Source organism: Podarcis liolepis, assembly GCF_965112155.1.
Source record: "Podarcis liolepis genome assembly, chromosome: 3".
Taxonomy (NCBI): domain Eukaryota; kingdom Metazoa; phylum Chordata; class Lepidosauria; order Squamata; family Lacertidae; genus Podarcis; species Podarcis liolepis.
In genome coordinates this window covers 6,517,024-6,542,657 of record NC_139557.1, presented here as the reverse complement: position 1 = coordinate 6,542,657, position 25,634 = coordinate 6,517,024, and the positions used below count along the sequence as shown (strand labels likewise).

General features: G+C 42.0%; 1 protein-coding gene and 2 long non-coding RNA genes across 4 annotated transcripts in view; 2 read left to right on the top strand and 1 right to left on the bottom strand.

Moving 5' to 3' along the window:
* LOC310703239 overlaps window positions 1-25,634 on the top strand; it is a 220,635-nt gene that overhangs the window by 43,722 nt on the left and 151,279 nt on the right. The gene's annotated exons all lie outside the window — the stretch shown is intronic.
* The window catches only part of LOC310703205, a 67,640-nt gene that overhangs the window by 28,940 nt on the left and 13,066 nt on the right, over window positions 1-25,634 (top strand). The window lies entirely within an intron of this gene.
* DNAAF10 (dynein axonemal assembly factor 10) lies at window positions 8,049-24,897 on the bottom strand. 2 transcript variants are annotated; one of them, XR_014523951.1, is made up of 8 exons: window positions 24,365-24,653; window positions 20,177-20,277; window positions 18,352-18,482; window positions 15,222-15,323; window positions 14,253-14,368; window positions 11,731-11,865; window positions 10,444-10,755; window positions 8,049-10,069 (listed from the first exon to the last, which is right to left on the bottom strand). XR_014523951.1 is itself a non-coding variant. In XM_083495295.1 (8 exons), the coding sequence occupies exons 1-8, from the start codon at window positions 24,557-24,559 to the stop codon at window positions 8,535-8,537; spliced, it is 1,086 nt and encodes a 361-aa protein (XP_083351421.1). In that variant the 5' UTR covers window positions 24,560-24,897; the 3' UTR covers window positions 8,049-8,534. The 2 variants fall into 2 exon arrangements, 1 of the variants encoding a protein (XP_083351421.1); XM_083495295.1 differs by having other exon boundaries at window positions 8,049-8,742; window positions 10,658-10,755; window positions 24,365-24,897.

The following is a 25,634-nucleotide window of genomic DNA, read 5'->3' as shown; positions in this document are numbered from 1 at the left end:
TGCGAGTGCGAGCGCCCCCCCCCGATGTTGCGCCCGGTGCGGCCGGCCCCCCCTGCACCCCCCACGCTACGCCGCTGCTTACAAGCTCCTTTTGCATGGAAAGAGCTTTTAAACTCTCAGACTTCCTTAGCAGGCTCCGGGATGCTCTCACAAGATCTTGCAGGAACTCAGACAGTCCCGTGGGATCTTGTGAGCGCATCTCAGAGCCAGGTAAGCAAGTCTGAGGGTCTGAAAGCTCTCTGCCTTTCTTGGAAGATAAAGATGGTCAAACGGGGGCAGTTCCAGGGAGGTGGTTCAGGTATATACATTTTTGCATATATGCACCCCCTCCTGGAATATAGCCACTGCACAAGATGTGATCATACTGTGCAGAATTGCGGCTTCAATAAACTCAGGACGCTATTGATGCTCTAATAGATGCGGTATGTTCTGTGCTGATTACGCTTTTTTCATTGGCAATAAATTTCAGTGTTGGACTCCCCGATCCCTTGTGGTCTAATGCAGCCAAGTGTAGTCAATGTAAAGTCTACATGATTGACTTGAGTTTTCATCATGTATTCTAATATGAAGTATTCCCAAACTTGGAATCGTACTGGAATACGGAAATACCAGCAGGAGGAAACTGGGAGATGAAAGGCTGCAATCTTAACCCCACTTAACCCTCCAATAACAGGTTATTGTTGGTTTGTGGCAGGCTCTATTTTTTAAAAAAAAATATTTATTAAAGATTTTAAACATTAAATTCACATATAACACAATGCAAAACACAAGAAAAACAGCAAAAAACAAACGGAAAAAACAACAAAGATAACATATAATAACATATAGTAACAAACACACCAAAGAATCAAACATTCCACATTCATCTTTTCTTAAGCTTTTGGACTTCCTCACATCTCCCATTTCTGCGTTCTCAGTTAAAAATTATAAACAGCAATTTATCACCTTATTTCAACACTTATTTTGTAGTTTTCAAAAATTATGTCCCCGACTTTAAGGACTTATTATCAAATAATTAGAAACTTAATTTGGACATAATGTTATTCCCAAGTATATCTTATATCTCAAATCTTACTCGTTCTCATATTTCTTTCAACTAAGTTGCTGGTGCCCTGTTGATTTCAGTCCTGCATCTTTCTTAACACTCATACAATTTGCAATATTTTTGTAAATAGTCCTTAAACTTTTTCCAGTCCTCTTCCACTGCCTCTTCTCCCAGGTCTCGGATTCTGCCAGTCATTTCTGCCAATTCCATGTAGTCTATCAGTTGCGTCTGCCATTCTTCCACGGTGGGCAAATCTTGGGTCTTCCAATGTTTTGCGATGAGTATTCTTGCTGCTGTTGTTGCATACATAAAAAAATTCGATCCTTCTTTAACACCTTCTGGTCAACAATACCCAAAAGGAAGGCCTCTGGTTTCTTGGAGAAGGTATACTTAAATACCTTTTTCAATTCATTATATATCATTTCCCAGAAAGCCTTAACCCTAGGGCAGGTCCACCAGAGGTGAAAGAATGTTCCTTCAGTTTCCTTACATTTCCAACATTTATTATCAGGCAGGTGATATATTTTTGCAAGCTTGACTGGGGTCATGTACCACCTATATATCATTTTCATAACATTTTCTTTCAAGGCGTTACATGCCGTGAACTTCACACCAGTGGTCCATAACCTTTCCCAGTCAGCAAACATAATATTGTACCCAATGTCCTGTGCCCATTTTATCATAGCTGATTTAACCGTTTCATCTTGTGTATTCCATTTTAACAGCAAGTTGTACATTTTGGAAAGTACCTTAGTCTTAGGTTCTAACAGTTCTGTTTCTAATTTCGATTTTTCCACCTGGAATCCTATTTTTTTATCCGAATTAAAAACCTCCTTAATCTGAGCATAATGTAACCAATCTCGCACTTTGTCCTTTAGTTTCTCCAAACTCTGCAGTCTCCAAGTATCTCCATCCTTTTCTAGTATCTCCCAATATTTGGGCCAATTGGCCTCCATATTGAGTCTTTTCCGGGCCTTAGCTTCCATTGGTGACAACCACCTTGGGGTTTTATTTTCTAATAAGTCTTTATATTTTATATTTTTATATCTAATAAGTCTTTATATTTTAGTCTGGTTTGTGGCAGGCTCTAAAGGGCACCGACAGACAGAACAAAAGGCCCCAAATTTCTCTAGCACATTTTCCATATACAGTGGTACCTCGGGATGCGAATGGGAACTGTTCCGGAGCCCCATTCGCATCCTGAATGGAACGTAAGAAGCGACGGTGCGCAGGTCGCGTTTTGCTTCTGCGCATGCGCGTGACATCATTTTGAGAGCATGTGCGAGTGGCGAAACCCGGAAGTAACGCGCTCCGTTTTCCGGGTTGCCACAGAGCGCAACCCGAAAGCGCTCAACCTGAAGCACATTCAACCCGAGATATGACTGTACTAAATTCGATTACATGGGCAATATCCCTTGCATACTGATACAGCTCCCTAGCATCTTGGACATTTTTCTCCTGTTTTGACATCTGACTTTGGCCAGGATAGTCAGGTGAGCATCACCTGAAATATATGAGCATCTGAGTTTTAATCAATTGCGGCACAATCCTAACCATGCCTATGAAGAAGCAAGTCTCTTGAATTCAATGGGACTTACTCCCAGGTATAGTGAGGCTAGGATCTATCAAATAAATTTGCATGGGGGCAAAGAACAACATTTCTGAAGCAAGAAGTGTGTTTTTTAGAAGATCACACATGTAGTGAACGTCCCAAAAGAATACATCTTTTACATTGATGCTTATCACCTGCAATTTTTATAAGCACTTAAAAAAAATTAGTAACTTAAACCAATATCTGCAGCTGGGTTGGTAATTTAGCTAATTAAAAGTTTATCCAATTTCATTTAATTGCTGCAGCTCTATTTAATATCAAATATAGTATTTGATAAGGTGACATAAACCCAGCTCAGTTTGACAAAAAGAACTGTCACCTTTGCTCTATTAATGGCAAAATTAGACTGACTAGATGAGTGTCAAGGGGAAAATCTCCCCGTTTTCTGTCTGTTTTATACAACCTAGAATTTGGAGCAGGCCTTTTCAGGTGATCAAAAGGTGATTTATTTGATTTCAGTACCATAAAGCATCAAATTCATTTGGCAGTCTATAGATTGGGAACAAATTATGCTTGAACCTAGAGAGCACTTGAGAGCTCTGCTTTAGGTGAATATGGGCCCTGTTTCAAGGATTAACAGCTACAGTAGCTCGATTTAGGAACTGCAGTCACAATAATTCAAAATTCATTTTTAAGATAGGTCCCACCTGTCAGATTGTCAATGAGGACTTCTTTCAATTAGACAACTTTATTGTAATGAAGAATGCCAACGGCATGATTTAGTAGCTGTTCTGCTATAAATTACACTCACCAGTAGCCACACAATCCATATTTGCTCCTGAACAAATTGAATGGCCATAACTTACAGCAGGCGAAAAGAGCTTTATTGGCAAGCATATCAAAGTACTGTACCATGTAGCCACAAGTGTTTTTCTGGACAGTCTATAGGATCCAGCATGCATGCTTCATGAAGTTACAATCTGAGATACTGCATGTGATTATCTGTGGGTTGCAGGTACCAATCTATTCTAATGCTGCCATTGCAGAAAAGAACAGGGTATCTTGGGCCCCATCCTAAACCATACTCAGGGAGCTCTCTTTATAACCAAAGCATCTCTCTCATTTTTTCAGAATGTGTTGGGACACTCAGTTTGTTGTGTGTAAAAGAGAATATTCAGTGTGGATGAACCAAAGCATTCTATCAGTCCATAACTTCACACATCTCAGTTGAAGGCTGAAGGCTGCTATTGAAGCTTCCTGGTCTTCCATAACACCTCAGCAGTGCCACAGGCTGATAGCATCCACGCCACGCCGCACTGAGGCAGGAATTGATGCAAAAGGGGCCCAAACCAAGTACTGAGTAGATGTGCATGCTTCTACTTCTCAGAGGTCCAGTATTGCTCTATTTGCAGTCCTTGTTTTGCTGATTTCATTTAATATTCTAATTTTCTGAGATTGTTAATTTGGGGTTTTCATCAGCTGTACACAATTATAACAAATAAAGGCTTGACATATCTCGCTTTGCATGTCATGAGTCTATCTCATATATTAGTTTCACCTTTTAAGTTGAATTACTGAAATAAATGAACTTTTCCACAATATTCTAATTTTCCGAGTTTCACCTGTGTACACACCAAAACACCAACACAGGGTTGTGGCACAGGAACCTGTCATCTGGAACATTTTGCTGCCTTCAGGCATGGCATAGCTCCCAGAGAAAAGTTCAGGTAGAAGCACTGATTTCCAATGAAACAGACTTGTCTGATGAAAAAAAAAAAAAACTTAAATGAAAAGACAATTAAGTGTAGTGCATTAGCTTGACAATCCCTCCTCCTTTTGTTTAGCACTTAAACCACTTACGCAATGGAGAGGAGGAGCTGGATTCCAAAATTTTTGAAGCTGCCTTCTGTTTGCCCAGATACATGCAACCCTTACATGCCTGTAGGAATCTACTGCGTGCTGTAGAACTCAGTCTTAAAATGAAATCATGTAAGTCACGGCAACAAGGTCACCTTGATTGTTCAGGTTCCTCAAAAGGCCTGGAAATCATAATACATTTGAATCAGTTCGGATTTGTACCTTTCCGATATACTGTACTGAATAACTTTTATTTAGTTCTCCTCTTGCTTGGAAAACACGGCTTCACCTTCTGCAATGTTGACATTTCCCCACTAGAGGACAGGGTCAGAATACCTTCCACTGTTTCGTAAGATAGACGGGGCTTTTTACGGCATGGTCCATTTTGGAAATCCTGCACCTACTCTGAAATAAAATGCTTAAATTGCAGGCACATAATCTCAAATCAAATATATTGATAAGGCCATTGCTCTACATTTACGGTAGCTTAAGCAAGAAGTATTCACAGTTTCCTTAACCCAGAGCTATTCTCATTGTTTCGTATCAAATGATTAAGCCTTTTTTAAAAAAAAGAGGCGACAATACAACTCAACACTGAAATTGCTTAACAATGCTAATATTAGTCTGGTTTTATTCACTCTTGGATATAGATTATTTTTTTGATTCATATGAAACACAAAAAAGCAATGCATTGCAGCTATTGGAATTCCCAGGGGGAGTGAAATACCCATTTTATCTTAGATCTAGACTTGCCTCCACACTAGGCTGCTTAATAGTTTGTGCAGCTCATCCCAGACTCATATTCACTTACATTTTCAGACACATATCTATTCTGTTTACTATGAGACATGCTGCTGGAATTTGTATGGCACATGTAATTTAACTCTTATCAGGCCATTTGGCCAAACTGGGTTGGCATTTTGTCATTTCATGGACTACTGCAATGCGCTCTATGTGGAGCTACCTTTGAAGGTGACCCAGAAACTACAACTAACCCAGAATGCGGCAGCTGGACTGGTGACTGGGAGCGGCCGCCGAGACCACATAACACCGGTCTTGAAAGACCGACATTGGCTCCCAGTACATTTCCGTGCACAATTCAAAGTGTTGGTGCTGACCTTTAAAGCCCTAAACGGCCTCAGTCCAGTATACCTGAAGGAGCATCTCCACCCCTATCATTCTGCCCGGACACTGAGGTCCAGCACCGAGGGCCTTCTGGCGGTTCCCTCGCTGCAAGAAGCCAAGTTACAGGGAACCAGGCAGAGGGCCTTCTCGGTAGTGGTGCCCACCCTGTGGAATGCCCTCCCACCAGATGTCAAAGAGAACAACAACTACCAGACTTTTAGAAGACATGTGAAGGCAGCCCTGTTTAGGGAAGCTTTTAATGTTTGATGGATTACTGTATTTTAATATTTTTTTGGAAGCCGCCCATCTGGCTGGGCGGGAGTATAAATAATAAATTATTATTATTATTATTATTATTATTATTATTATTATTATTATTATTATTACAAGCTTGCATAACATTGGGATGGACATATTATGTACAGCCAATTTTCTGTAAGCTCGGTTTATAGACATTTTAACATTGCAGCCCTCACGTCCTGATCTTTGTTGAAGGACATGTTGGAAGTGCCCCATCAGCAATGGGGGGGGGGGCTTCTGCCACTGCAAAGTCCCCCACTGTGTTTAGCTGCATAGGAAACTACTACTGGCATTTTTCTCCAGAAAGCCCTGAAACAAAACGATATAGACTTCTTGATGAACCTAATTCTTGGGCCCATCAGCAGAGGCAGCTCAGAGATGGTACAGTGAAAACACGAGAAACCCGTCCCCACATTCCACCCTGAACTAAGGCCTGCTGTTCCCCAGTTGGTTTTAGGATTTCTAGCTGCAAAATTGGCAGTCCTCCATATATTTTGGACGCGGGTGGCGCTGTGGGTTAAACCACAGAGCCTAGGGCTTGCCGATCAGAAGGTCGGCGGTTCGAATCCCCGTGACGGGGTGAGCTCCCGTTGCTCAGTCCCAGCTCCTGCCAACCTAGCAGTTCAAAAGCACCTCAAAGTGCAAGTAGATAAATAGATACTGCTCCGGCGGGAAGGTAAACAGCGTTTCCGTGCGCTGCTCTGGTTCGCCAGAAGCCGCTTAGTCATGCTGGCCACATGACCCGGAAGCTGTATGCCAGCTCCCTCGGTCAATAAAGCGAGATGAACGCCGCAACCCCAGAGTCGGCCACGACTGGACCTAATGGTCAGGGGTCCCTTTACCTTTACCATATATTTTAGGGTTCAGTTACTGAAGCTCTCAGCTCTACAGTGTTAAGATTAAAACAAAAAGGCTTGAGACGCTTTAAAAGTTGACATACCTTTGTCTCGGGAGATGGTGGAAGAGTGCGCCTTTGGGGCTGAAGTCAAACCGTTGGGAGTGTTTCGGTGCCTGATTGTGCTGCAGCAGATGCAACATGTTTCTTTCTTTCTATGCTCCTCCCAGCAGTCATTCCTTGTCTGGAACGTCTTATGCCTGCATGCCTATGCACATTTAACTGGGAGTATTTCCTCTTGAGTTCAGTGGAATTTATTTCTGAGTAGACATGTATAGGCTGACACTACGCAGCTACAGTTCTGGGTACAATTTACTTGTAAGACCCTTTAACTCCGTGGGGTTTACTTCCAAAACAAGCAAGATCCATGCTGCCACCAGACAGAAATCAAGATGTTTGACACAAAGTCATCAAGTAGATCATTCTATTGGCCTGGATAATGATGCAGTAATAATGTGGTGTCTTGAGAAGTTCTGGAAATCATAGTTTTACAATTCTTTTGTTCTATCTGAAACTTTGCAATACGTTTCTACTGCACAATTTATTTATTTTTAATGAACATCTTCAAGACTGCAAACTATTTCACAGGACTGGTCACACATATCACTTCTATGACAAAATACTTTTTATTTATTTTTTATTTATTTTAAAACTGTCCACAGCTTCACACAAGGCAAGCATCCAGTTCCGGCATGTGTGGATTTTTCCAACCTTGTGGAAAATCATGTTCAAAGTGATTCTCAGTGCACTGTATATGCATACTTTGGAAGCTTAGACGTTTTTCACTTAATCAAAATAAAATTTGACTTGGAATCTCTTCAGTGATTCAGATGTAGTGCTTCTACTGTGCTTTTAAGACCTGTCTGACATTTTATATTATTTTCTGTTGATCTGTTAAACCTTTCAACTTATTTTATTATGCTTTTATTGTCTATAGATTTAGATTTAGATTTTACATTGATCTTGAAAAAGAATAATAGCTTGTTCAAAACACCCAATTGATGTGGGGAATTAAATTTGATTAATATTCAACTGATTTCTAAGCACAAGCACAAAATTAAGTTTAAGCAAATTTGATCTTAAAGGTAAAATGATTGTAAATTGAGCAAAGTTGGTTTTAATATCAAAATACGGTAGGTGTGGTTTTAATATCAAAATAGGTGTGCAGAAACCCATCTTTCTGGCCGGAGTATAGCAAACTACACTCAAATTATAATACTATTCCATTCATGTTTATTTATCATATTTTAAATAAGCAGCCAATAACTGAAAAATATCACTACAAACATTAACCTTTATTACATTAAAACACAGCTGTTCAAATTTTAACTGCAGAAAATAAGTGCAATCCAAGCCATTTTGGTGAACATACTAACAAATGCAGTACTTTAAAGGAAAAACACTTGCTAGTTCTGGAAGTTGGTTTCTAAGATATGGTTTAGTTTTGTGGGCAACAGACACACAAAATGATTAAAAATGATTTAAGCAAATGTCAACAATTTTTTACTGCTGTACAAAAAAAGGCCACAACCACAAGAAACCTTGAACTTAAGTGTGTCACATACAAACAGGTCTTAATGTGCTAAAACTGAAGGCACAGGTTGTAGAAATGTATGCTACACTTCAAAATGGTGAAAAGTACCCCAGACAAAATGTTTCACATTTTGTTCTGTAGCATGAGGTCATACAGAGATTCCATTACATTTCTAAAAGGTTCTTGCTCTGGAACTCATACATTTTTGCTCCTTAGAAGTCCTTTGTCAAATCCTGTTCAGTTTAGTGACGATGAGTACTCTCAGAGTCTGATCAAAGGCACTACAGACACAGAGACCCATTTTGTCAGGGCTCCAGTCAAGGCTTGAAATAGGTTGTGTTGACAACGTCACATTCTGTAAAAGGCTAACCGAACCTGCTACTCCCATCTCATTTCCCTCTGAATCTTGCTTAGACCGCTGCGCAGGATACTCACTGGAAAAGAGATCAAAAAAGGTATGTGAAAAGCCTGTTATAAGCACACACCACCTGCTTATACACCAAAGAGTATAAGCACACACCAAAGAGTTCAGGGTCACTTACAATGGGTATCTTATGTTACCCTCACAACAATCTTGTAAGTTGGTTTAGGCTAAGATCGTGACTTGCCCAAGGTCACTGCCTGGATCTCACAAGTGACTCCTCAACCTGGTTTCTTCACATTCAAATCCAACCCCCAGAAACTATATCATACTGACATTGCGGGAGATGGGAGATATCACAAAGGAAATGCAGAAGACTCCAGAATTTTAATAATGCTAAGTTACAGTACAATCCTATGCACGTCTGTTCAGAAGTCCTACTGAATTCAATGGGGCGTAATCCCAGGCAAGTGAATACTGCAGCTTTTGGCAAACCAAAGCTCAGAAGGACGTTAAACATCAAGGTCAGGCATAGGCAAATTTGGCCCTCCAGCTGTTTTGGGACTACAACTCCCATGATCACAGGACCAGTGGTCAGGGATGATAGGAATTGTAGTCCCAAAACATCTGGAGGGCCAAGTTTGCCTATGCCTGATCAAGGCTGTGTCAATAAGCTTTCTGTTCTATAAAGCTCCTTGGTAAAATGTTAAAATACATAAATATGTATGCTGAAATTTATTTATCAAGACGTGTATGCTACTTACAAAAAAACCTCTAGCTGGAGTAATTTTAAAAACGATAAAGACAGACATTAAAAACAGAAGATGTATGCTATTCCTGAATTTTATTATATTCAGTATGTGCTCAGTGTAGCCATTTAAAAGAGCTAAAGCCTCTTCTCTTGTCTGTCCCACCCAAGAGCAGAAGGAGTTTGTGGTTCTGTTCAGAAGTTAGTTTTAAATGGCATCTGTACTGGAGCAAAGCACACTGCTTCTGGAGCAAGAAGGCTCATATAAACATCAAGCCAATTCACAGACTGGAAGAGCCTAGCAGCTCAGCAAAACTTCCACCCTGATACTCTAGTTCTAACTAGCCACCCTTGAGAAAGGGAGAATGAAATTATGTCAGTTTATAGGAGCTAGGCAGAGAAGAAACAAAGGGCTTAAGCCACCGGACAGTGTGTTCCCTGTACAGACTTACAGGGAGACTAGAAACAAATCTGTGTTGGTCAAGTATTATTTCAGGGACTTGTTAGCATTAACATATTACAGGAGGACAGTCACTGTTAGGAACACTAGTAAGGTACTCAATCTATGGAACAAAGATCATATATTTTCATTTGGCAGAGGAATGTACAGCTGCGTTTGAACACAAAGTGATGGCAAAATTATTTAAGTTCCCTGCGACATATAAGGTAAAGGGTAAAGGGACCCCTGACCGTTAGGTCCAGTCGTGAACGACTCTGGGGTTGCGCGCTCATCTCACTCTATAGGCTGAGGGAGCCAACGTTTGTCCGCAGACAGTTTTTCCAGGTCATGTGGCCAGCATGACTAAGCCGCTTCTGGCGAACCAGAGCAGCACACGGAAACGCCATTTACCTTCCCGCCAGAGCGATACCTATTTATCTACTTGCACTTTGATGTGCTTTCAAACTACTAGGTTGGCAGGAGCTGGGACTGAGTAACGGGAGCTCACCCCATCGCAGGGATTCGAACCACTGACCTTCTGATCGGCATGTCCTAGGCTCTGTGGTTTAACCCACAGCACCACCCACGTCCCCCGCAACGTATATCCACTGCCAAAAAAAAATGTTGGGTTGCAGATGCAAAGCTAAGCCACTTCTAATAATCTGGTCTTAACAGAAAGCTCTCCTACGACATGAAAAGCTACCATCACCGTAACTGAATGTACAGAATTAGGGCTACTCAGACAAACCTGGTCCTACTCCTCTGCACGCCCCCCCACCCGGATGAACAGTAAATACTTACTATTTCCAAAGGTGAAGGTTTCCGGCTCCTCCACTAGTCACAAATATATCTCTGTTCTGTGGAAGATGCCGAACTTGCCACATGGTTGATTTGTGGGCCTAACAACAAAGTTAGACAAAAATTGTACAAACGTTAATCTAGTCCAGTGATTTTCAACCAGTGGGTCATGGCACCCTGGCGTGCCTTGAATGTTGGTCAGGGGTGCCACGGGCAACACAGGCCTCTGTCCCTCTTTCCTTCCTTCCCTCCTCTGATGCCCTCTCGCATCTCTGCCTCCCAAAAGCTTGTGTGACTGCTAGCTGCAGCAGCCCTGGCAAATGGTGCCTCTGAAGCTGGCATGGGGGTGCTTCCCAGGCCCCTGTGGGGCAGTGTGAGGAGGCACCTCCTTTGGGGCAGGGCGGGGCAGCTCAGAAATTTGGCACCAGCTTGGCTGGAGGAGCTGCTGGAAGGAGGCATACAAGGCACCATCCAACCGCACTCCAAACTTAGCCTTTTCTTCGCTCAAAGATAATAATTATATAATAATAATTTATTATTTATACCCCGCCCATCCGGCTAGGTTTCCCCAGCCACTCTGGGCGGCTTCCAACTAAACACTAAAATACAATAACCTATTAAACATTAAAAGCTTCCCTAAACAGGGCTGCCTTCAGATGTCTTTTAAAAATAAGATAGCTGCTTATTTCCTTGACATCTGATGGGAGGGGGGTTCCATAGGGCGGGTGCCACTACCAAGAAGGCCCTCTGCCTGGTTCCCTGTAACTTGGCTTCTCGCAGCGAGGGAACCGCCAGAAGGCCCTAGTCCCACAATTTATTTCACAACATTTATATACGACTGGGGGAAAAAACAACCTCTTCATAGACGTTTACCAAAAATATCCCCACTGCAAATAGTTGACTACTGCCCCATGAGAGTGTTCAGGGGGGAAAGTCTTCCAGAGGTTTAGGGCCCCAGTCATAGTACTCTTATGAGCATCTGTTCCCACCTAAACCTTTTGCTTTGCCTTTTCCCCATGGCAAGGGTAGCGTATTTTCTGTCAGAACAATGAACAGCCTTGTGTTTTATACCGTACCTTCTCTGAAACTGAAGCAAAACCTTTAGTTGGATGCTGAGTCCTCATGTCAAAAACATGAAACTTTCCTTCAAGTGATGTTGCTACCAATTTGTTCATATTTATATCCTTCCTGTCAAATTCAAGACTGCAAACCTAGAAGCATAAAGCAAGCAAGCATTAAGACTTCAGCGGAATTGCGGTGCAATCCTAACTGTGTTTATTTAGAAGCAAGGCCCACTGAGAAAGAGCTCAAGATGGAAAGCCATGCAGGCCATTCCTATGTACATTTAGGTATGCCTAGAATCAAAGTGATGCTTCTGGGGTATGGTTATATATGCATATTATTCATTCATTCATTCATTCATTCATTCATTCATTCATATATCGCCTTTCTGCCAAGGCACCAAAGGCAGCTTACAATTTTAAAGGACTAAAATAAATAGTATAAAATGTAAAGTTGACTGGGGTGGGGTAGAGTGGGAAGACAGTCCAGCTGGAACAGGCCCTGAGTTTGTGGCTGTCCTCTCACCCTCTTCCTCCTTCTCAACGGGGATTCACAAATTTTGGCTGGCAGTAGCAGCCAACCCAAACTACATAGTCTCTGAGATCCTGACCCATTTCCAAGGGTCCTTCCCCAATTGCCACAATACAATCCAGGGTTATGGGCAATCACCTGCTACCCTCCCTTACTCTGAAGTTTGGAATAGGGGAGAATATTCCTGAATCGTAGGGCAATTTAAGAAGCAGCCTCATAAGCCAGCACAATGCTAGGCTGATGCCTGTCCCATGCCTTGAATTCCAACTGGAGACCAGGCTGGGACTTATTTTCTTCTTTACCTTCTCAGGGGGTTGGAGCACCACAGAAGCGTAGAGGCAAGCATAACAAGTCTTCAGCTCAAAATGAAAAGAGTGGGCCTTGCTGTTTTTTAGGTGTGCTTCTGTGCCTTCCTTTCCTACCAGGAAGGGATTTTCACTGCGGTTGCACTGAACTCTGGGGGCGTTCTGAGCACCTCCAAAATACCGTCCAACAGTAAAGACAACCTCAAGCTGTTTCTCTAGCTACACAATTGGGGATTTTCTGACAGGGGGCAGCAAATACACTTGCCAAGGGAAGTGTAATTAGGGACCTTGGGAGCAATCCAAAAGCTTAGGCATGCCTCGTGGGAATCCTGTTATAACACCAGACCTCCATGATCAACTGTAATCTGGCTTTGAGACTACAAGAGTTTCAGAAGTGGTAGCTGCCAGGATGCTTATAGCAAAAAATTGGAAAGGGAGAAAAATTCCATCAATGAAAGAATGGCAAATTAAATTTTGTGAATCTATAAATCTGGCAAGACTCACAGCATTCATAAGGGGACAATAGGACCAGAAATTATTAAAAGAATGGGGATGTGCTAAAGAGTATATGAAAAAACATTGCTCTGGAATAAACATATCGGTATGTAATGAATGATGCTTTACAGGGCTAAAGAAAAAGAAAAATGGTGTAAAAAAGTATAAAGATAGAAGTAATCTACATTAGACACAATTTAGAAAGAGTAAAAGGAACAAAGAAACAAGGTCAATATGTGTATATGTATGTAATGACTAGATTAGAATGAAGATATGGTTTTATTTGTAGATGTGTGCTTTTTCTTTTGTTTTTTGTTTCCTTTTTGGTGTTCTGTTTTTCTTTCTTGTTTGTATAGTATTATCTTGGATTCAATGTTTGCAATTTTTGTTATAATTTTGCACTGAAAATTTAAAAAAAATTTTAAAAAAGAGTTTCAGAAGTGGTTTGACCTGTAGCAAGGGAGCTTGCCATTCCAGAACACAGACCCAAGACCTACTGCGTGATTTTTAGGGGAAAGGAGGGAATCCCAGCCAACAGGACTGGGTACCCTGAACTCTGTATAGAACTACACTTTTCATTTAGTGAACTACTGTACTTTTCCATCTATAATATGCCCCCATGTATAAGAAACCCGCCCCCCATTTTTGAGACTCAGTTTTAAGAAAATGAGGGGAGATGGCCCAAAGTTGTTTAGCTTCTCCCCCCATGCAGCTGTGGGCAGGAAAAACTCCCTAGATCATTTTGCACTCGCTGCAGCATCAGGGGAAACTGCGGTCCCGCCAACCGGCTGACTGGCAGTCACACCACTTCCCCCACCCCTTACCACTACCCGTGTACTGGACGACCCCAGTTTTATGACATGACTTTTTAGTCAAAAAACCTCGTCTAATACACAGAAAAATATGGTATATTTCTCATTCTAACTGTGTAGATTTTATTCCTCTACAGATCCGTGCCTTGTAACAAAGACATCCTTCAATGTCATTTCCAAAGCCTGAACTACAAAGTATTGAGGACAAATGCAAACTTAGCAACTTGTACTGACTACTGTCATACAAAGAGTAATATTTTTTTGCCATACCCCAAAAAAGTGCACAGAAAAAAATAACTAAATATGCAGCTTAATTTTAATCGCACTAAGCATAATTCCCAGACTAGAAGTATCTGTATTGCAAAAAATAGACATACATTTGTGAAACATTACCCCATTCTTGATGTTGGTCTCCCACCGTAGTGTCATGTTCCTAAGGTCAAACAATTTGACATCCCCATTGTCATAACCGGCACATACAACACGTTCCTCTTGATTGTAAGCATTACCTAGTTAGAAAAAAAGAGGCACTGCTTAAAAAATCATATGACCAACAATTTTTATAACAAGTCACATTTGTGCACCTATTCTGTTATAAAAGCATAATGCATTTCTGGTAGAAAACCAGTCCTGGAATGACAGGCTACTACTATTCAAGAAGAGATAAAGGCATTTAACAAAGGACAAGGGCAACAGCTGGAAAGATTTAGTGCAAGCTACTGTCTTTCTGTAGGGACGTGGATGGCGCTGTGGGTTAAACCACAGAGCCTAGGACTTGCTGGTCAGAGGGTCGGTGGTTCGAATCCCTGCGATGGGGTGAGCTCCCATTGCTCGGTCCCTGCTCCTGCCAACCTAGCAGTTTGAAAGCCCTCAAAGTGCAAGTAGATAAATAGGTACCTCTCCAGCAGCAAGGTAAACGGTGTTTCCGTGCGCTGCTCTGGTTCGCCAGAAGTGGCTTAGTCATGCTAGCCACATGACCCGGAAGCTGTATGCCGGCTCCCTTGGCCAATAAAGCGAGATGAGTGCCGAAACCCCAGAGTCAGTCACGACTGAACCTAATGGTCAGGGGTCCCTTTACCTTTTACTGTCTTTCTGTATTACTTATTTTATTTAAAATGTCAAAACTGCATTCTTGGAGACAGAAGTGGTGCTTCTGCAACAGAAAGCTAGAACCCTGAGAAGATCGAAGAGAAAAGGAAGTAGCTGCAAGCTATATTTCCAAAAGCAGCACTCTACAGACTCCATTTCGTATAGAGTCATTTAAACTCCATGTTATGGTACAAAAGCAATGGGAGCAAAGACAAGTTCCATGATATATGTTTGTATGCCATCAAAAATCAACCAGCTCAAGAGAGGCCTTACCAAACGCAACTGTCCAGCAGTCTCTCTTGCTCTCTCCTTGGGCTGGTTCCATATTGGCAACTGGAGTGTCTTTTTGTCTTGGGTCCCACACCTTCACGGTCCCTGCAAAAGTGGATAATGGATTATTATTTTACTGATAAAACACCTGGTGGCATTTATTATATCACTTCGGCCCCAGTAACTTGCTTAATAAAACACTATTAATGTCCCCCTTACTCCTATTCATTTTTAATGTACTTTAAAAAATAATAATAGAAGAGTTTGTTTCAATGCTTTCACAATTTGATGGATGAGCTGTTTCATCCAATGAGCAGACTAACTGATAAATGAAAGAAGATGCAACTCAGCTAAAATACTAGCTTCCGTTTCCTGGAAGCTGTAATCTCCATTAAGAAGACAGGCCGACTAATACCACACATTTTTATATGTAAATTATACAGATCTTTCTGCAATTGTCTTGCTTTATGTTCTTCTTTTTGTATCTTCACATATGCAGATATCAGTTTGCTACAGCCCTCTAATGACTTATGTGAAATCCCTGTTCTATGTGGGACTCAAAATAGAACATACAGCATATGTAGATCTGATTGCAGTACCCTTGTAACCATATCATATGGCAGCTGAGGAGGAACCTAGAATGGAAAAAGGCTGGCCAAGACTGCTGTTACCAAGTATATACTAGCTGGGCAGGGGGCGGGGAGGACAACTATGGATAAGCAGTGATAGATTGGACTAATCAGTAGGTGTAGTCTTATTAATTAGTGCTGTAAGAGCGTCCTCTTCCTAGTCTTAAAAATCTGACAGATTTTTGTTTTTAGATTGCTGCTTTGCTTTTTTTCATATCCTACTCATCCCACCCCGCAAAAAGGCCTGGTCCTCATCTGACATCCCTTTGAAACAGAATAATAGAAAAAGCTTCTTTATACTACAGGCTTATAATTCAATAAGTTTTAACGAAAGCTTGACATGATTTAAGGGTGGGGAGATCAGAAAAAAGACTCTTCTTATTTTCATTCTTTTTTGCTCCCCTATTATACCTAAATAAACTTGATTTGCTCTGACATCTGGTGGCAATCTATTAAAAACAAGAGATATTGTGCCAGGAATGTACACAAGAAATTGACTTATTTAAAACTATCAGTTACTAGTTTATAGAACAGCTAATGTGCCCAAGCATGCGCAAACATTGTAAGACAGCCACAAATGCTCAGTACAGATTAATCCTCAGGGGACCTCTTAGTTGTAGCAATGCCCATGCTGATTTGCATCTCTGTAGACCCCGTGGCATTTCTGCTTGCCCAATGAGATACAGCCATGCAGTGTTGCTCCAGCTGGTGTTCTTTTTTAAAAAAAAAACACACCACAACGCCAATGACCTATCTTAAGCTAATGTACAGCACCCTCTGGAGCACCTGATATCAGACAGGATGGTCTGCGATTGCTGCCACTCACCTCCCTGGTCAGTCCCTGCTAGAGCAATATAACCGTCCACCTTTTTTGCTGCACATAGGCACAGCTCAAAACATCATCATCCGGTGTTACTTTAGAACTGCTGCAATTAACAGCTATTCACTAGTTCCCCATCCTACAAGCTGCTATGCTTGTAAAGTGATTCATAGGAGCTTAACAAAAAAATTCCTTCCAGTGGCACCTTAAAGACCAACTAAGTTAGTTCTTGGTATGAGCTTTCGTGTGCAAGCACACTTCTTCAGATGCTTGCACACGAAAGCTCATACCAAGAACTAACTTAGTTGGTCTTTAAGGTGCCACTGGAATGAATTTTTTTGTTTTGACTATGGCAGACCAACACGGCTACCTATCTGTCATAGGAGCTTGTAACTGAACTCATAGAAAGCAAAAGGCCACATTAAATAAAACAAGTCAAGTGAAGACCCATCAGAAAATGAACTGCTAGAAAGGTGGGGGCAGAGAGGAAATAGATCTTCATTCCTTTGTCCTCCCTCCACAAATTCAGGCACATTCATGTTCTTTCACGTTTAGAGTGACAAACCAGTCTCCACTTGCATCTCACTCTCCCCTCCCCTTTCCAGTAAATGATAGAAGCATTGGCCTCCGCAACTTTCTCCACTGAGCGGCTCTGGATCCGTCAGGCAGGAGGACGCAAGTCCATGATGCTACCCTTAATGTCAGACATCAGGTGAGCACTCAGCCAAGTCCAGTTCCCAGAAAAATACTGGGACCTTGAGTTAGCAAGGCAGGGACAATGCCCTTCTCAGCTGCTGGAGCTTAGAATCCAGTGGCCTCAAGAAAGTGCACATGTACAACCCTTGACCATGCGATGCTTGGGAGATGCAAGATATTTTGATCTAGTAGTTTTTTAAGCAAGAGTAGACCATCGCCCGAGGGGACGCGGGTGGCGCTGTGGGTTAAACCACAGAGCCTAGGACTTGCCGATCAGAAGGTCGGCAGTTCCAATCCCCGCGACGGGGTGAGCTCCCATTGCTCGGTCCATGCTCCTGCCAACCTAGCAGTTCGAAAGCACATCAAAGTGCAAGTAGATAAATAGGTACCGCTCCAGCAGGAAGGTAAACAGCGTTTCCATGCGCTGCTCTGGTTCGCCAGAAGTGGCTTAGTCATGCTGGCCACATGACCCGGAAGCTGTACGCCGGCTCCCTCGGCCAATAAAGCGAGATGAGCGCTGCAACCCCAGAGTTGGTCACGACTGGACCTGATGGTCAGGGGTCCCTTTACCTTTACCTTAGACCATCCCCCATGCTTCTCAATCCTCTCACTTTCCCATTCTCAATATCCCTACATAGTTGTCCTAGTTTGAAAAGACAATGTTTTAGAATTGCTTAGGTCTCAGAAACTATCTTATGGTAAAGACAGGTGACAGAATCCTGGGCACATTTACTTGTAGGTTCCACTGTGTTAATCAGGCTTACTCACATGCCAATCTCCACTGGTAGTAAGCCCCATTCAGCTGAACAGTACTTACTTCTGAATAGATGGAAACACCCTTTAAATTTAGACAAGAGGACTAAATTGGTTCATAACACTAACATATGAAGACAGAAGAATGGTAATCATTGGAAGCTATTAGCTGGATTTATCCTAACCCACTTCGCTTTCCCTTCTAATCAGTGACACTGCAGTAGATCTAACTCACCATCCCGACTTCCCGTCACAATTTCTGGTGCTCCTTCTCCGATTCCTAAGCCACCAACGCCATCAATACTATTGATTATTTCTTTATGTCCCTTCACAGAGTACACTGGGATTTCTGGAACTTCCAAATTCCTAAACACCAGAAAGGAACAATTATTTTTTTACGATTTCCAAAAATGAAGCTAAGAGTCTTACGGCAACTTACAGACAAATACAACTACCGTGTCATAAACTGGTGCACCTGAGGAACTGGACTTTAAATCCATGAGAGCTTATGGCATAATTAGTTTTGTGTTCTTTAATGGTTCTCAGTAAATTGAATTAGGGATATTTTATACCACAATGGTTAAAACAAACTATTCTCAATTCAGTTTCAAATAGCAGTGATTATTAAAATGATATGCAAAAATTTGTGATGCAAAAACCAAAAGTGGTTTTAAGAGTAACAACCCATTAATCAAAATCTGAACCTGCTCAAGCCTTAAGAAGCAACATTTTTATCGTTGCTATTTGTTACAATGACAAATTTGATGCAAACATTTTTTTTAACTGTGTTCTTTCCTTTCCCACCAAAAACTGATGGAATTCCAAAGGTTCAAGAAACACCTTCACAATCCAAACTACAAAAATTCAAGACTACAATTCAACTTTTTGATTGGTATGCTGAGCCTGCAAAGGCCCAGTTCACATGCAGTGCTAAGCCAAATCATAGCTTAGTGCAAACACGCAAATTTGCAGGTTCCTGGAGGATTCCCTCCCACCCCAGTCCTGTTGCTGCTGTGCTATCTGGTACTAAATCATGTTTTCACTTAGTACTACATGAGAACCGGTTCAAATAGTAAGAGCTAGTAAAAATGTAAAAGAGAGATAGAAAGAAAAAGAAATGGGAGAATGGAGGTTGAAATATGTCCCTTTAACTTTTTTATAGCTTTATGATAAGGTTGGGCGAAATCCTAAGGGAGGCGGGAATTCAAAAGCAAATAACTTGTGCCTGAGTATTAGCTACTGACATCTAGGAACATTTGAAGTTTTCTAAATCATTCAAGAAAGGGACATCAAGAACCAGAAGGTTGTAAAATGTGCCCCTTGGGTTGTGAGTTCAATAGTAATCTTACCATATTTGCAAATCCTGTTCTTTTTAGGGTTTTTCTTTTTCCCTTAAATTCTACTTTTTCTTTTAGCATCTGGACACAGTGCTTCTTTCTAGCTAGTCAATGCTACTATCATTCAACAACCCGCATACACCCTCTGCTTATCAGGACAAATGAAGAAAATGCAAAATACTCTTATTTAATCTAGTTAATACATGTATTAGGAGAACTAATGCAGAAAACAAAAGCAAGTTGTTAACAAGGTATACAGATTCATGGATTTCTCTGTCTGGTGAAACCATGATTAATAAGGGTCAAAAGGTAAGCATGCAGAAAGCTCCCCACTCCCAAAAAAGACAACAACAACAACCAAGTGCCATTATCTTTGGTGGTTTTTCACCTGTGAAGGGAGTACTTCAAAAAGACTGTGAAATTTATAAAACAACAGTATCTAAAAACACTACCTAAATATGTTCACTGATATTTAAAAATTAAAATAGTAGTCTACGATTGCATATCACAAATTGCTTTGGAAAGTCACAAAACCATGCAGAGGTGGCATAATTAACTAATTTTTCTATATAACTTAATTAGGTTACAACTGCCTAAAACCTTTGTGATCCTAAACTAAGACGACTTAAATAAAGTGACAAATTTGAATTAGTGGAGAACAAAAGAATAGGTGAAGTGTGAAATGGAGATTTAAACAGTATTAACCAGCAAAAATGTTCTTACCATATGTTTAAATTTCCACCAAAATCTCCTGTAGCTAGGTATCTTTGTTGCAGAGAAGAAGCACCAAAGGTTCCACATTTAACAGGCTTTGATTTTTCAATCTGGAAAGGACAAAAAAAAACCTAGGAGGAAGGCTTAATAATTTTACATTTATTATCTTGTCCACTCTAACAGACTGGTTCTGTTAGTATTGTGCTGATAAAAAAGTAAACGTCAAAAGCCAGTTTCTCTTGAGAGTTACTGCTGGTAGGCTTTAGCAAAATTCAAATATGCACCATGAATACTGATATTAACAGACAAGTCACACATTTTAGTCTGATTTTTGGTTATGAAATTTGATTTGTCTAAGTGAATATGGGAGAGATTTGTCATTAATAAGGCTATTTTAAGTTGCTGTGGCGGCAATCCCATACACATTTGCCTAGGAGTAAATTCCACTTGAATTCAGTTGGACTCATTCTTGGATCGGCATCCATAGACTGAGCTGTCATTCTTCTTTCCAATTTATTTCAGAGATGTCCATAGTTAGTAAACCTAGCAACTGCTGATAGTTTGCAAACATAAAAGTAGATTGCAACTTACCTACTATTTTCTCCCTCTCCTTTTCATATTTTTTAAATTGGCAAATATCAGAACTAGTATTATTTATATACCACATGTTTTGGGGATAGGATTGCGTAACTAAAATCAGATTATAAAAAAATTATGAGCTGCATCCACTTATGTCATCCTTCCAGCACAAAGAGTTCTGCCTGCGCAGTGGGATTCCTCTTCTCCTCCTTTCTCCATTCAGCCCCACTCCCACCCCCACCTGTTTCAGAGGAGTGGGGATAACAATAGATGTGGGGTGCAGGGAAGGAGAAAGAGAGATTAAGTTCTGTTGTTCAGGTGGAAACCCTTGCACAAAGGAAAAAAATTGCTGGATGCAATCCTATGTTTAAACAAGTGCTGTAAATAGGCTGCTAGTAATTGAGAACAATGCTGAAATAAAACTTCATTCTCTGAATGGTAGAAAGCAGTAAAAGTAGTAGTTGTTCATTGAGAAGACCTCATGATTGATTTTCCATAACTGGCCAGCCAATCTATCGGACGAAAAGACTCTCACTCCTCAATACTTTATCCACAATCTACTCCTCAATGCATAAGGCAGCCAACATTGTGTTCTCCTACATTGCTATAGCTACAGCAACCAAAGCTGTGTGGGAAGCAAAGGGCTGTGTAGACAAGCAAAGCTAATGGTTATCACCATGGTGATCAGCATGGTTTTCCCCATCATTATTGGTTTCTAAACAGTGCTTGATTACTGAACGTTAGTTTGCCAAATGCTGAGTAAAACAAACATTACATTGCTTCATTTTATCTATGCCAATCCATACATGATTCTCTTATTATTTGATCCTGCTTTGGGATATGCTTACAGTTCATTATCAATCTTCCTAATTAAAAGTTGAAACTGAAATTAGTTATCATCTTGAAGCTATTTTTAATATTTACACTTCTTCACCCATCTCTAAATCTGTCTCTATTATTATTATTATTACTATTATTATTATTATATATCCTGTCTTTTTGCCCAACTAGGGACTCAAGGCAGCTTTACCTAAGAATGTGAGCTATGAGCCCAATTCAAATATCATCTTAGTCACAAACTTACTTAGCTGACCTAAGGCACCTCACTCACTGAATACAATTAGATTACTACTTACAATGGCCAGAACGTGATACATGGGAGTGAACAATGGTGACCAAATATATTAGCCATATAAAGCAGGGGTCAGCAAACTTTTTCAGCAGGGGGCCGGTCCACTGTCTCTCAGACCTTGTGGGGGACCGCACTATATTTTGAAAATAATGAAGAAATTCCTATGCCCCACAAATAACCCAGAGATGCATTTTCAATAAAAGCACACATTCTGCTCATGTAAAAACATGCTGATTCCCGGACCATCCGCAGGCCGGATTTAGAAGGTGATTGGGCCAGATCCAGACCCCAGGCCTTAGTCTCATGCTCTACTGACTGACAGGCTTTACTTCTGAATAAACACCAGCAAGACTGGCTACCCTGTGACTCCCTCCCCCCTTTTCCCTTTCCTTTTTAAATGGGGCTAAGGAGGGGTGTGTCTTTGGAAAGGGAACCATAACTTATGAAAGCAGTTCCATATATTGACTCCTGTTTCCCACGTAATAACCTGAACTCAGAATTGGCATGCTTCAGTTCAGGATGAATTGCAATTCACAAACGCATAGTTCCTAACATTGTCTGCCTTTTCCTTGTTGCTTAAAAGCATGAATCCACACTATTTCAACTCTTCATAGAATCCTGGCATGAGAAGGCAAATTGGACTTCTGCAAGGGTGGGGGATCTGTGGCTCTCCAGATGTTTCTGGTGCACAACTCCCATTCCCCCCCCCCCCGACCATTGGGCATGATGATGGGGGTCTGGCAACGGGTTCCCAACTCCTTTGGCAACCAGCACTTGCTAGTTGCTGAGATTCTTACAATGCTTTACTAGGTGGATTTTGCTCTCCTTGCATTCCTAAGCAAAACTTAGGAGGGTCGGAAGGTGGCAACACAAAAACAGGCCTATTCTGCAATGGCTCCCTCCTTGAGGAATGCCCCCACCCATCCACCCACCCGCCCAGGAGCCTCGCCTAGTGCCTTCATTGCATACAGTCATACCTTGGGGATAAATACGCTTCAGGTTAAGTATTTTCGGGTAGCGCTCCGCGGCGACCCGGAAGTAACGGAGCGCATTACTTCTGGGTTTCGCCGCTTGCGCAGACTGTCAAAATGATGTCATGTACAGAAGCGGTGAAACACAACCCACGCAGTTGTGTCTTACGTTCTTTTCAGGATGCAAATGGGGCTCCGGAACAGATCCTGTTCACATCCCGAGGTACCACTGTATCTTTAAGCACCAGGTAAAAACTTTCCTCTATTAGCAGTCCTTCCGCGAATTATCACCCTATATACCGGAGGTCAGCAACCTTTTTCAGCCATGGGCCTGTCCACCATGCCTCAGACCATGCGGTGGGCCGGACTGTATTTTGAGGGGGGGGGGGCAATGAACGAATTCCTATGCCCCACAAATAACCCAGAGATGCATTTGAAATAAAAGGACACATTCTACTCATGCAAAAACACGCTGATTCACAGACTGCCCGCGGGCCGGATTGAGAAGGCTAATGGGCCGCATCTGGTCCCCAGGCCTTAGACTGCCTACCTCTGCTATACAGTGGTACCTCTGGTTACGTACTTAATTCGTTCCAGCGGTCCGTTCTTAACCTGAAACTGTTCTTAACCTGAAGCACCACTTTAGCTAATGGGGCCTCCCGCTGCTGCATTTCTGATCTCATCCTGAAGCAAAATTCTTAACCTTAAGCACTATTTATGGGTTAGCGGAGGCTGTAACCTAAAGCGTATGTAACCTGAAGTGTATGTAACCTTAAGTGTATGTAACCCGAAGTACCACTGTATACCCTTTTAATTAGGTTGTGGGACGGGGGGGGGGGTGTTATCAGTTTGTTTTTGTTCTTATTTTTATTACGCACTTTGTGTTTATATACATACAGTGGTGCCTCGAAGACGAAAATAATTCGTTCTGCGAGTCTTTTCGTCTTGCGATGTTTTTCGTCTTGCGAAGCACGGTCCGTCGCAACTGCGCCTCTTCAAGCGGCTTTAAGAAAAAAGCGCAAGACGTTTTCGTCTTGCAAAGCAAGCCCATAGGGAAATTCGTCTAGCGAAGCAATGCAAAACCGAAAAACCCTTTCCTCTAGCAAGTTTTTCGTCTTGCAAGGCATTCGTCTTGCGGGGCACCACTGTATACATATATGTAGTATGTGTATGTTGTGAACTGCCCTGTGAACTACAAATGAGGGTGTAAAAACTGAATAATTATTGTGAATAATTATAATTTATTAAATTTGCAGACCTTCACCTGTAGTTCTCAGGGCGTAGTTCTCACAACATGGGAGACGAGCACGATTAGAGTTGAATTTGATTATTATTACTGTATTATTATTATTATTATTATTATTATGGCAGCCCATTCAACGCGCGCTCCTCCCCCCTTCTTCGTTCCCTTTCCCTCCCCTGAACAAACACGAGGCGGGCCAAATTCCTCCGCAGCAGCAGCCGGCGAAAGGCAGCGGGAGCCCGCGCTCCGCCCGCCCGGCCGCCCTCACTCACTTCGCGGAGCAGGTGGAGGCGGCCGCCTTGCAGCTCGTAGAGCTGGACGACGCCGCTGCCCCGCGGGAAGCTGCCCAGGCAGACGAGGCGGGCGCTGCTGGGCACCCACTTGCACTCGAAGGCCGTGTAGTTCAGGCTCTGCTGCGCGTGCGCGATGATCTGCGGCTTCTCCAGGGGGCCTCCCGGAGACGACATGGCGGCCGCAGCGGCGCCCCAACGGCTCCCCGTTCAAAGCCGACGCGTCTTCGGCTGCTCCAACAACGGAAACATCCGGGCTACCGGGAGGAAGCGGGCTCCGCGCGGAAGCACGCAGCGGGCGCAGGCGCTGGACTCCCCGCCGCTCCTCATTGGCCAATAAGGGTTCCGTCAGCGGCAGGGGGACTCCAACTCCCGTCGGCCCCCGGGGCAGCGCGGCCTGTTCTCCTGAAGGGCCGCAGCTGCCCCCCGGTGGGGCTGGGCGGGGTTTGTGTGTGTTGCCAGGTGCTTTCAAACTCAATTGGTGGGAGGCGCGTTTTCTGAGGGGGAAGGGAATCGGTTTCACGTAGGAAGGGCAAAGCACGCGCGACAGAATCACAGCATCATAGGAAGTTAAAGGGAAAGCTGCATGTGTTAGAATCATACATTTGTAGAGTCATCAATCCAGGAATCTCAACCAAAGCATCCTTGACAGGTGGCCCTCGAACCCCTGCTTTATTTTTTTTTAATAATGATATTTATTGGAAAAAAAAATTTTAAATTACAAAGAAAAAAGACAAAAAGAAAAAGAAAAAGAAAAAACAAAACCATCACTTTCAAATTCTCCACTTTCTTTACCTTCTTTCCATGACCTCCTCCTCCTCCCATCTCTCGTATCTTGATTGATAATTGTCACAGCAAATCCTTTCCATAATTCATAATATTCTGTCATTACATTACCTTACTCTATTTTCATCTTATCTTATAAAAAACCTTAAAACTTAAGACTTAAATCTTATTTTTACCAGCTTCTCATAACCATTACCTTTTTGCCTAATTCTTTAAACATTTTTACAAAAGCCAAGTAATTTCAACATTTTTCCAACGTACATAAAACATTTCTGATAATAAAAAGAATAAAAAGAATAAAAACAATCCAATCTTCTTCCAGCGTCCCTTCTCCCCGGTCCCGGGATTGTCAGTCCCTTTTTTTTTTAACCCATTAATCTGGCACATTAACCTGGTGATCTTATATCCGAGGCCTTCAAATCTCTTCCATGTCCCTTCCGCAGCTCTTCTTCACTTGAACCCCTGC

Coding starts and splice junctions, on each gene's coding strand:
- DNAAF10 (XM_083495295.1), bottom strand. CDS start 24,559: ATGTCGTCTCCGGGAGGCCCCCTGGAGAAGCCGCAGATCATCGCGCAC. Junction 20,278..24,364: donor GCCTCCACCTGCTCCGCGAA/GTGAGTGAGGGC, acceptor TGTCCTTTCCAG/ATTGAAAAATCAAAGCCTGT. Junction 14,369..15,221: donor CTGCTGGACAGTTGCGTTTG/GTAAGGCCTCTC, acceptor TTTTCTAACTAG/GTAATGCTTACAATCAAGAG.